The 11,496-nt window shown below is 51.6% G+C and overlaps 5 protein-coding genes across 6 annotated transcripts; 1 reads left to right on the forward strand and 4 right to left on the reverse strand.

Annotated features, from left to right (window-relative positions):
* Nucleotides 1–181: 181 nt before the first annotated feature.
* LMH87_011327 (uncharacterized protein) lies at nt 182–1,281 on the forward strand (the record flags this gene model as incomplete). Its single annotated transcript, XM_056200450.1, has 5 exons — nt 182–545; nt 601–722; nt 779–863; nt 917–1,123; nt 1,205–1,281. 5 exons carry the CDS (start codon nt 182–184, stop codon nt 1,279–1,281), a joined length of 855 nt encoding a protein of 284 aa, XP_056052297.1.
* Nucleotides 1,282–3,931: 2,650 nt separating this feature from the next.
* LMH87_011328 (uncharacterized protein) lies at nt 3,932–5,335 on the reverse strand (the record flags this gene model as incomplete). Of its 2 annotated transcripts, none has more annotated exons than XM_056200452.1 (1): nt 3,932–5,335. In XM_056200452.1, the coding sequence occupies one exon, from the start codon at nt 5,333–5,335 to the stop codon at nt 3,932–3,934; it is 1,404 nt and encodes a 467-aa protein (XP_056052299.1). The 2 variants fall into 2 exon arrangements, with proteins under 2 accessions (XP_056052299.1, XP_056052298.1); XM_056200451.1 differs by having other exon boundaries at nt 3,932–5,011.
* Nucleotides 5,336–5,537: 202 nt separating this feature from the next.
* On the reverse strand, nt 5,538–7,074 carry LMH87_011329 (uncharacterized protein; the record flags this gene model as incomplete). Its single annotated transcript, XM_056200454.1, has 3 exons — nt 5,538–6,378; nt 6,429–6,866; nt 6,917–7,074. 3 exons carry the CDS (start codon nt 7,072–7,074, stop codon nt 5,538–5,540), a joined length of 1,437 nt encoding a protein of 478 aa, XP_056052300.1.
* A 1,094-nt stretch (nt 7,075–8,168) lies between these two features.
* On the reverse strand, nt 8,169–9,316 carry LMH87_011330 (uncharacterized protein; the record flags this gene model as incomplete). Its single annotated transcript, XM_056200455.1, has 2 exons — nt 8,169–8,964; nt 9,045–9,316. 2 exons carry the CDS (start codon nt 9,314–9,316, stop codon nt 8,169–8,171), a joined length of 1,068 nt encoding a protein of 355 aa, XP_056052301.1.
* A 721-nt stretch (nt 9,317–10,037) lies between these two features.
* LMH87_011331 (uncharacterized protein) lies at nt 10,038–11,150 on the reverse strand (the record flags this gene model as incomplete). Its single annotated transcript, XM_056200456.1, has 1 exon — nt 10,038–11,150. The coding sequence occupies one exon, from the start codon at nt 11,148–11,150 to the stop codon at nt 10,038–10,040; it is 1,113 nt and encodes a 370-aa protein (XP_056052302.1).
* Nucleotides 11,151–11,496: the final 346 nt, after the last annotated feature.

The following is an 11,496-nucleotide window of genomic DNA, read 5'->3' on the forward strand; positions in this document are numbered from 1 at the left end:
ATCTGGAGCTTATTGATCCAAGTTCTGCACGTGGTCCCTCTTCAGAGCTGAAAATACCAAAGTATCTGGAGGCAGGTTTCATTGCCTCTATAACTCTTGGTGGCTGCCGTCGGACGGAGTCAGTTCCAAAGCCGTCTCCCACTTTGCGCAATTGGTCACAGTCTGCCCTCATTTTTCCACCATGGACCCCGAGAAGCGCTCTCCCTTGACATCTCTGGATGATGACTTTGAGTCTGAGTCTCTACTACCGAATGCGTTGCTTAAATATCGGCTAGGCGCCGATTTTGAGAAGAAGCGCATGCGGTATCTGCTGGTATCGCTTTTCGGGATTGCTGTGTATACGCTCGCTGTCATGGGCATCACGGTATCAACTCTGCGCAAAGTCGACTATGAATGCCGAGGTGGACCGCATCTTTACCCAAATATCTTGGAAGATGCGATTGAATACCGCCTCGAAACATTTGCAGATAACCACAAGCCCGATCATCCGTTCTTCGGAGAACCGAGCAAGGAACTCGACCACAACTGGCACGAGCTCACGAAGTGTAAGTGGAAAAATTCATAGTATTCAGACAGACGGCTAACCGTGGTACTTGGTAGGGTCTGATGTGAGAGTTCCGGAATCCGAGGTCGAGCGGCTAGGTCGAGAGTACCAAGGCGTTCACTTTACCGATGGAGGGTATTACGGCATGCTGACTGTGCACCACAATTTGCACTGCTTGGTATGAAACTCTGTCAATCCGTGTGAGGTTTAACGATTTACTAATATTCGAAACAGAAGCGCCTGTATCAGCACATGAACATCGATCACTACTTCCCCAATATGACGGATGAGGAGAGACAAATGGAGTCGCAGCACACAAGTACGTACTCAGGAACTAGATGTCAGAGACTTTACTAATTTTCAATTTTCAAGTTCACTGCATGGCATTAATAAAGAATGCGCTCATGTGCCAAGCAGACACCACTCTTCTTACCATGCGCTGGCTTGATTTCAGTCCGATCCCAGCTGCTAATTGGTCCACGCCACGCACCTGTGTCGATTGGTCGCGAATTGACGACTGGACCAAAAATAACTGGGTGGATGCGAAAAAGGATGGAAGAATGGTACATCCAAAATTCGGTAAGCTTCGATGCGCCGCCCGAGTCGTCTGCGCTGTTGCGCTATAAGTGCGTCACATTTCTAACGTACTTCTCTGTCCAGGCCAGGTATTTGTTGATGGCAAGCACAACGGCTCTCGCATAGGTGTCTCTTTGATGCATGAAGATCACGGGCATTAAATTCATTCTCAAGTAGAAATTGGAAATTCTGAAGACAGTGGCTAAATTGTCGCTTCGACTTGTATTTACTGCTTAATGCATCTGTATGACTGCTGTGTGCCACAGAGCTTCAGCTGCGTTTCGCAGAGCTTTAAAAGCGAATTACACAATGCTAAGAAGAGACACGCGTGAGCCAAGACAAAAAAATTGAATTCTAATCTGCGTTAACTATAGATACATTTGGGTTGGGCAGCTTTTGCGCTCTTCTTCCTCTAGCAATACAGCCTGTCCTCATAATTAAGAACAAAGGCTCTTCCGCTCTTACCAAGTACTGAGATCAACATCATGACTGTACAATGGCAACTGTCCGCTCTCAACCGCTCTTCCCTGACATTCTTCATACATATAGGCAGGCTGAAGACCTGCTATGCGAAAGCTTCTGTGCTGACCCTTTCGCGTGCTGTGCACAACGTTCAAGTTCTCTTCCATGACGCCGTGGTCGCTGAGATAGTTGCGGCTGCCAAACCCACCATCTATGTAAGGCTGTTGATGTAACGGTGTGCTCCAAAGAGTATTCAGATCTTGTGCATTAGTCGGCCAGTCGTATTCAAGGAAGTGAACCTCCATGTCGGAGTGTGCAACCTCTGTATTTCCTGTGTTACCTGCTGCATAGCCGGCAATGTTGAGTCCAAAGGAGCTCTCCATACCGAGGTCGTCCAGGCGGTAGCTGTGAATTTCTTGTTCAATGCTATACACCGAAAGATGCGAATTTTCTTCAATTGACGGCGGGCCAGCATCCGCGCTTCTTGAGACGGCACTCGCCAAGGGCCGGATAGTTCGAGGCTGAGAGTGGTCACTGTCCTTTCGGATCTTGCGAGGTCTTCCTGTGCGTTTCGGTGGCGCATACGTGCAAGCGATGCCTTGCTTCCGACAGCGTTTGCACACAGGTTTATCCTGGCTGCACTTGATTTTAGAGGAGCTACACTCTTCGCAGGATCGTTTCAGTTCGGACGAACTTGCGCGATACTCGGAAACATCCATTGCAGATTGAGTGTCTTTAGGTAATTTGCAAAGGGGACAAAGGCATAGAACACGAACAAGTCGAGCTCACTAGTATTAGGACATGTTTAAGTAAGTAAGGTAAACAGGAATAATTTATAGTAATGGAGATGATCTGTTCTGCAATCGGGATCCGCCCACGTAGCCCCATAAGCCAGCGACGATGTGGTGTTCACAACTGCGAAGCAACTAACATGCGTATGGCCCATCTCCTTCCTATTTCAACTTGTCCCAACGCCTCGTTCATTGCATTTACTTGAATACGGCCGACAATTCATCCGCAATGTGATGAACCCGTCAAATTTGCTGTCAGTTTCAGCTAGCATGCGCCTCCCAGTCAACCCTCACTCCAGCTGGGGTTGTGCCAGTCGTCAGTGGCATCACACCATAACCAGAACAGAAATCAAGTCCGCCATAAAAGTAGCGGATGGCAAAACGCCGCAACTGCTAAGAGTGCCATGGACCCTGATTTCGTCCGCCGCCACCATGCAGGCTGTCGACAGCGAAACCCGCCAAGTCGCGGAATCTATATCGTCCTCGCGTTGCTGCCGGATCGAGATAGTCGTGGCTGACAGCCCGCACGACCGTGCGACAGCTAGTTAAGCGTCAGTCTCCCGCAGTGAGAATCTAGCATGCCATTATTTCCGCCTTGTGCTCTGCCTCTGCCGACGAAGGCTTGATAACCCCCTTGGCAGGATGCAAGGAATCGGACACGTCGGACGAGCCATTGGCCACACGCTCTTTGCCACCTCTACGCCATTGCCGCTGAGGAGACGGAGGCGTGATGATGGCGCAAGTTTGGACAAGATGGTCCGCTAGCGAGAAGCGGTGCTTCGCCATGGATACACAAAGTACGGCTTTGCAACGCTCGAACTACAAGGCTTTCGGTAGCAAAAACTCTATACGTGAGAATTATGTCTGCATCTCGACATGCGACAGGCGAAGGCGCAACTTTACGGAGCTGACAAGAGCTACTCCGTGTCGCTTGTTGTAGCTGTTGATGAGCCCCGGGCACCGAAGTGGCGTTATACCCCGCCATCTTACACCATGGCTGAAAGGCAGGCCGGTGGCCATTGACTAGTTACCGTGAGTAGAAGGAAAACGAGAAAATAATAGGGACAAGAAGAAGAAGAACAAAAATTGGAAAATGTATCTTAATTATCGAAATGAGAATATAAATACAAAGATCAACTAGGTATATGAACCGCGTACAATGAAACTTTCAATAGGCAAGTCCTTTGTCTATTATCGGGGCGTCGCCTTGTTTATTGTTCACCTGCGACTTGGCGATACCTACCTGACACTGCGGGAGTTCAGCCGCAAACTACGCAATGATGCCATGTAGTGGCGAGGTGCGCCTAGTACAGGTCAATTCACTGCTCACTTAAGATTTTCCAAGCCAGTCTATGTTTTCTAACCGTAAATTTAGTAATACTTTATCAGGAGACCCAAGCCCCCAGAACTAGTTTGGAGGGTAGCCTCGCGCCACCAATGCAGCTACAGTAGGCCGACAATTCACTGACTGACAGCGCAATAGTATTGATGGATTCATACCCAACTAGATCTATCATGATAAGCTCTTACTCGCTGAAGAAACCTTGGAAGAGACAAATCAGTACAGAGGCAAGGAGCCGTCTGTCTCGGCAAAGGCGCGCTCCAAAATCTCCAAGCCCTGTTCGATTTGCTCCGCCGTCACGGTAATGGGCGGCGCAATGCGAAACACGCCGCCGAAGCTCGGATGACTGCTCAAATTCGCCCAGATGCCGTATTCAAACGCCCTGTCCCCAATGCGCTTGGCCAAATCGCTGCCTGGAGATTTGGATTCGCGATCCGTGACAATTTCGACGCCGGCCATCAGTCCCCGGCCCCGGACTTCACCAATGCAGCCATAGCGAGACATGAGCGTGCGTAGCCCTTTATGAAGCACGCTGCCGACCTCGCGCGCATGCTGCACCAAATTATCGCGATCGACAATCTCAAGCACCATGTTGCCCACTGCGGCAACCAAAGGATCGTTGAGATGGGTTGTGTAAAAGAAAAACCCCTTTTCCTTGGACACGCGGTGGATTGCATCGCTCGTCACGACAGCGCTCAGCGGTAGGCCGTTTCCGAGTGTCTTGGAGAGCGTCAGAATGTCTGGAACAACGTCGTCATGATTGATGGCCACGAAGTCGCCGCAACGGCCCACGCCAGTTTGCGCCTCATCCACAATGAGCAGCATGCCGCGTTTCTCGCAGTGTCTTTTCAACGCCTTGAGATATCCAGACGGCAAAACGTGCATTCCACCGGAACTCTGAATGCACTCGACAATGCAGCAGGCGAGGGAGCCGCATGACTGGAGGTCTATCATGCGCCAACCGTAGTCAAGCTCAGCCTCCCAATCGTAGCTGCCATCGTTGTTGCGAAAGACGGATCGATACGCGTTGGGGGCCGGGAGCATCATGGTTCCAGGCATGAGCGGGCCATGGCCGCTTCGACCAAAGTGGAACTGGGCGCCGACGGCCTGGGCAGTAACACCGTGCCAGGAGGCGCCCAGTCCGACGACTTCAAAATTTCCTGTGTACACCTTGGCCAGCTTGATGGCTGCCTCGTTGCTTTCCCCGCCTGTTGAGAGAAACATGGCTCGGTCGAGTCCGCCCGGCAGCATATGGCAGAGTCGTTCGGCAAGGTTGACCACAGGAGGAGAAACCATGCCAGAGAAGGTGTGGTCGAGACACATGGCATGATCGGTAATTACCTTTACGATCTCCGGGTGACCGTGGCCTAATAGACACGACATCTGACCCGAAGTCCAATCAAGCAGTTTTTGGCCATTTGCAGTGTAGAAGTATAGGCCGCGCGTACCGGTAATGATTTCATCGTGCACAGCACTTCCGAATCCTAAGAGGTATTTTTCGGATTTTTCGGCCAGGACTTTCGGGCTCTCGCTCTGATAGAGACTTGGTGCTGCATCGCCCTTTGTAAGTGCTGGCTCCGTTGTGTGCGCCTCGGCCTTTGCAGTCAACCCAGGTGCCATAATGAACAATCAAGGCAGAAGTCGACAATGATTAATGATGTAGATAGAATAATTATTGCAATCGTTGGGGAAGCTTTCGAAGTTTTATACTCGGTTGGTATATCTCTGGGCGTGGCCCAGAACAAATAGCCTGAATAGTTTCCCGCGGGCAACTTTCCTCGGAAAACTGCAAGCACAGCGATATCGGTTCTGGGCCCCCTTATCAGAGGTTCTGTGGCGGGTCCCAAAGACCAGAAAAGTACTGATCCAAGATGGACGCATCCTGCACGAGAAAGTCTTGAAGGTCAAACATGTCATCCGCGCAAAGATTGTCTGCCGCCGCATTTGCGAGCACCTTGTCGACTATCTCGCCGTGTTGTGCGAGGCACACATCACCCATATCCCAACCGTGGTGTTCTTTGTGGAGACGTAGTATCTCAATGAATTGCCTCGCAAGTTGAAAAGATAAAGTATCCGCGAGGCCAGACGGTGAGCTTTCAGTCTCTAGTGCGTGGCGGAGCAAGAAGTTGACTGTGCTTGGATAGGTAAATGCGCCGACTGACAGCCAGAAATCATTTAGTTGTGTAGCCTGAAGATCTTGAGTGAAGCTGAGTATTTGCTCCGCTGACTGACGGCCTTGCAAATAAATATTTATTACCTGCTCTTCCGAACAGTCGGAATCTTGCTTTGCAGACTCGAGCTTGATTTTGTCTAGGAGCAGCTTCATGCTCAGGTATGTTAAACGGAGATTCGAGGCTCCAGGCAAGTCCAAATTTGAGCCTCGGACAATTATTCGTCGGGAAACTCCCACCAAGGAATCTACCCATGCGTGCAATGCCAACTCAATTTGAAGTGTGCTCCTGCTCTTGTGTTTCTCTGTGTTGTATATTTGTTGCAGTGATACATTGAGAACACCGGTCAGCCCGACCAGTGCAATGAAAGCTGATGCCACTTGTAATTCTTTTTCTGTTGAGTCAGGATGGCATAGAAATTGCACCGTTGGGGGCGGCACGTCTTGATGCGACTGCGCGATGCGTGGTGGCGTGCCATGCGCCAAGCTCGTCCTTCGCAAATGTTAATTCTCAGGTCTTCACATAAGGGACAGGGGACTCACCATTTATCGTGAACGAATAGTGCCCACCAAATTTTCATCCTGAGATGTTTTTCTGGTGTAGGTATATCCCAATCTAGCGGATTGCGATTCAATCCAAGTGAGTGTGCTATCGACACCGCCGAACTCAGGAGAATGCCGTTGCCGATCAGAGAAGTTGTGGGACGGCCTCCCACATTGAGCAGTATAGCAGTGATTATGGACACGCCAGGCGACAAATGCAACTCAGAATATAGCGCTTCATTCGCGAGATTCCATATGAACCTCCCATCAGGCCATGTCCGACTGGCCGATGGAGGTGAATTAATGCAATACACTACCATGTGGGCATAGAGGCATGCGAGCAATGCCGGTGATATTTTTTCTTTGTGGTCCTTGAACTGCCGCCGAAAAGAGCCCTCGTCTAGAAGCGGCACACACTTGTTGATTGTGTGGAAATAACTTTGATCTGGTTAGCATCAAGTCCGAAAAGTGCCATCATTGCAACTTACGCATCAATAATAGCACCTAGATTAGGCTCGAGGAGCTTTTCGACAATTTCCAGCTTCTCCGCCGACGGACTTGGATGAGTCGCTATGCCTAGTGGTCGTTTTTGAACGGCAGTGAATAACACTGGCCTCGATCTGCCTGATGAGACAGGAACAACCATCCGGGAACTTCTCGGGGCGTCTGGAACGCCAGAAAGATATTGCGTCAGAACTCGGCTATCATCCGCTGCGGCAGGACCAACGATATGGAGGTTGAGATTTTCGTCATCGGCCGCGTTAAGACCAACACGCTCTTCCGTAATTTGGTTCAAGCCTTCATGATGCACTGAGCCAGTTGTTGGCGGCGGAGTTGATTTCAATGTTTTCGTATTGCGTCGACTTGAACTGCGCGTAGCGGTGGCTGGTGATTGCCCAGTAGCCGCTCGGGCGGCATTCCTGTTGCGCGGCCGGTTGCTTTGGCGTTGGGGGGCGGATCTTTGTGTTGAGTTCACATGTGTTGAATCTGGGAAATAACAATCCGATCCATGCAATTTGCACATTAGACACGCAGGAGCATTCGCCTCAGATTGGCACCGCGATTTGCGCCGGCGGCATGGAATGCAGGCCGGGCGGAGATGCGACCGGTACGGCCGTTCCGCAGCTGCATAGTCAGCCATGCAGGCGACGGCGAGATCGAGTCTCAGTTGCAAGCAGCACTAGGAGAATTGCGCGGGGAGTCGCAAATGATAGATACCAAGAAGCCGCGGGACAGCACTTTGAGTGGATGGATAGTTTGCCGCGGGGAACTTGGATGTAGTATTTCTATGGGCCATGCTGCTAGCTAACTAGTGCTGCGAGAGGGCGCAGTACCGCATATCCCTTTTATATACTCGGCGGCCGAGTCCATTTGAAGAAAGAGTTAAAACTCTTTGGTATTTTCTATTGAACGGGTAGCCATGGAATGAGCATCAACTTTTGCTTACATTTATGAGTTCTGCCGAAGAATGGATGTGGTGGACTGAAGGCAGGCACGGCGACACCATCGCATCTCTTAATGGAAATTCCCATCATTTTACAATGATAGCTTCGTATCTGCTAGTCGAGGTACGAACTTGAGATCAAGCAACCATGTGATATTTGTGGCCGTTACATGACGTCGGCTTACTTCGCAAATCAGAACAACAAAGCCTTCTTTAGGTATTTGCTCATTGCCTGCTCGATACTCGAGCACCAAGTTTTCCGTAAAATCTACCTTTGGAAGACTATGTACAAAGATCTAAAGCGTGTAGACCAGCTTCGTGCCAGAGACTTTGCCTTGACGGAGGTTCTCCAATCCTGCAATCACACCTTCCAGTCCCTTTCCGCCTTGATCGACAGTGGGCTTCGTAGGCTGCAGCTTCTTTTCAGCAAGTAACTTTGCGCTCAGCTCCCAAAACGAGCCGGCAAACCTGGCATCTTCCTGCGACGCCGGGAACTTGCTCTTGCCGCGCTCAAAGGACTCTCCAAAAGCGGTGTAGCCCAGCTGACACTTGGCTTCCACCTTTGGATTCTTGTCCCGAAGGAGGTCGGGCGGCGTGAGGGGGTTCACCGAGGCGTAGATGCCATCCCTGTTCTTGCTCAGAGAGAGGGCGGCGACTTGAGGGAACTGCTCATTTGGAGAGCAGTCCCAGGCCCGAGTAAGGTCATCGCCTGTGACAGCTCTAATCTTTTTCACCAGCTCCTCGACGGGCTCGTGGTAGTCGAGAAGTACCTCAGCGCCCAGAGAACGTAGATAGTCAAAGTTGTAAGGAGAAGCCGTCGCAATTACGCGCAGCCCCGAGAGCCTGGCGTACTGGATGCCCAGTACTGCCGTGGCTGTGCTTCCTCCGCCGATCAAAATCGTCTGCTGCGGCTCGGATGCGGCCGCTGGGGGGAGAGGCAAGTCCAGGAGCTGGTACAAGGCCTGCCCGCAGGTAGTGACGCCGACTCCCAGAGTGGCGGCCTGTTCAAAGCTGAGATGGTCGGGAATCTTGACCAGGACGTGCTCCTTGGTCATGGTAAACTCTCCAAAAGCCCCATGATCACGGTCCTTCCTATTCAGTCGCCAAGTCAGTATATTCGTCCGGGTTCAAGCGCGGGGAAAGATTGCCATTTATCTGGAAGTCATGCTTACGTTCCGAAAGCTACGCCGCACACTCTGTCGCCCTGCTGGAAGTCCTTTGTCACATCAGGCCCAACTTCCTCGACGATTCCAGCAAAATCAACGCCGGGACGTGTTCCTATGGCGAAGCCAGCCGGGTTATCGATGGCCTTCCAGTCCGTAGGGTTAAGGGCGACCGCTTTGGTCTTGACAAGAACATAGCCTGGCGGCAACTTCTGCTTGGGCACGGACTGAATCTCCAGCTTGCCGGCGGCGGTGCAGATGATGGATTTTGAATCGGGCATTGTTATCTGCAAGGGCAAGGCCTGAAAGTATTGTTGAAGGCGTTGTCCTATGTAAAGGGTAAAAACAATGTGACGGCAGGTTTGTCTTATTCTCTCGCAAATGTCGTATGGTGTGATGCTGACGGAAGCTGTGTAGGTGCGGGGTCGAAGCAGGAGTTATCAGTATGAACTGCTCCGCTGCTAGTAAAGAGACGGCGCATTCGCCGGTCAAGCAACGCCGACCCAAGCAGGATACTCGTCTATTATAAATATGCTATCTAGACTCGGCCTCGGCCTCGGCATACCCTTGAAAAAACAGGTCGCCTAAATTAGCTCCGCCGCGGGGCGATCATCGCGGTCCCTCGCCCTCCGATCGGGGAGTTTTCAAGTTTGACAGCCGGCCTTTAGTTCTCTTAGAAGAAAAGATATTCTCCGGCAGTGGTTACACCGCCACTATGGCGGCAAAAAGGACCCAGCAGCTGTTTAGTCAAATGTGAAAAGAACCAAATCAATGGAGACTGAGAAGAATCGACAGTAAAATGAACAAAACAAGCATAACATCAATTGGGAGTGACGAGAACAACGAGAAGAGGAGGTCATCTTGGTCTGATAAATACAAAGCCATTAATATTGATATTTGCGATTAATTGGCTAGCTGACTGCGTCGGCCCCGTTCCAAGCCCTACCCAAACATGTAGGGTTCATAATGCGAAGAAGAAGAAAATGCGAAACGACAGATATATTAAGACATGTTGTTTCCTCTCGGGCCTCTTTGCTTCTCCCGACCGTATTGGTATTTATCCTTGGCCTTGTCGTTGTCTTCCTCCTGCAGCTCTTCAAGCTCCTCGGGGTCAAACTCGACGAGGACAAGCCAAAGCGACTTGTCCGACAGCCCAAGAGTCGTCTCTGCGGGTACCTTCAAGGATTCTATATGAAGATCCAGCGCTTGGAGCATGCCTGAAGCACTGCCTTCCTTTCCGGAACGTGCAACCGCCAGTAACTGCGTCGTCGGGAGTTCCAGGACATGGGCGAGACCGGGTGTGTCGACCAGCTGGATATGGAGGCCTCGCTGGTGAAACCACTTTTCGTTGACCACCACGTTGTACGCGTTGACTCGATCTGCAGCTGTTTTTGGCTTTTTGGTGATGGCGCCGACAGCAGCGCCGGGCAGTCGAGTCACTGTGCCTACAGCGCCCAGCGCCGTCATGACGGGCAGACTAACGGCGCCAGCAATCAGCGTCGCCGCAACGCCAAATATATTGCCCTTCTTTGCATGCTTGGCAATGTCTTTACCGAGGTGCTTGCCGTGATTTGCAATGTTTTTGCCCAGATTTGTCGTGCCTTCTGCGAAGTGCTTGGCCATGTCGCCAGCATGACTGACGGCTCTGTCGCCGACCTTGGCCGTGAGAAAGGCCGAGACGGTGTCCAAAAACGAGTTCCAGGACTGTTCTGTGATACCGCGGGCCAGCAGGCACGGTGGGTAGGCGGTGATGAAGGGAGAGGTGGCATCGGGAACCACTTGCGGAATGGCAATTGGCTTCATCGACGGGCGAGATGGAGGGGCGCCGCCTCCAGACGGCGCCGCCGACGGCGCCGCCGACGGCGCAGCACTGCTTGAGCCCGCAGCGTCTGAAAATGCGGGCGGCACGGCGGCATCAGCTGCTTGAGCTGAGTAGGCAGGCAGGGCCTCGTCTGTCGTCGGGAAGTTGAATGGGTCGTCGACGGTAGGCATGCCGCCGCCGCCGCCAGGAGCAGCAGTATGCGGCTCGCGATTGTCAGACGCAGGGTACGCCTCTGTGGGCAGCTCTTGGGGAGCTGACCCTGGCTGTACAAAGTTTCGCTTCTCTGACATCATTTGCGCTAACTATAGCTCGGGGTGTAGTTGTGAGATGAGCGCTGCTCGTCAAAGATGGGCTGTCAGGAGCCAAGAACCTTAATCGCCGACGCAGAAAGTAATTTGATCAGTTTGAAGGTGAAATCTTCATGTATCCAGTGCAATTCCAAGCGGCAACACGACAGCACTGTTGGGAAAGTTGTTTGATAAAGGTAAAATGGTAGTGTAGCCTCGTTGTGAAATGGACGCCTCCGCACTACTAACTAAGTTACAGCCGCAGCGGCGCAGCACCAGCTTGATCGTCACCTGCCTGCTGTAACTGTGCCGCTTTTACCGTTTTAGTGGGCGTCTAGCGACAAACTCGCAC

Source organism: Akanthomyces muscarius, chromosome 4 (genome assembly GCF_028009165.1).
Source record: "Akanthomyces muscarius strain Ve6 chromosome 4, whole genome shotgun sequence".
In the NCBI taxonomy this organism is placed as follows: domain Eukaryota; kingdom Fungi; phylum Ascomycota; class Sordariomycetes; order Hypocreales; family Cordycipitaceae; genus Akanthomyces; species Akanthomyces muscarius.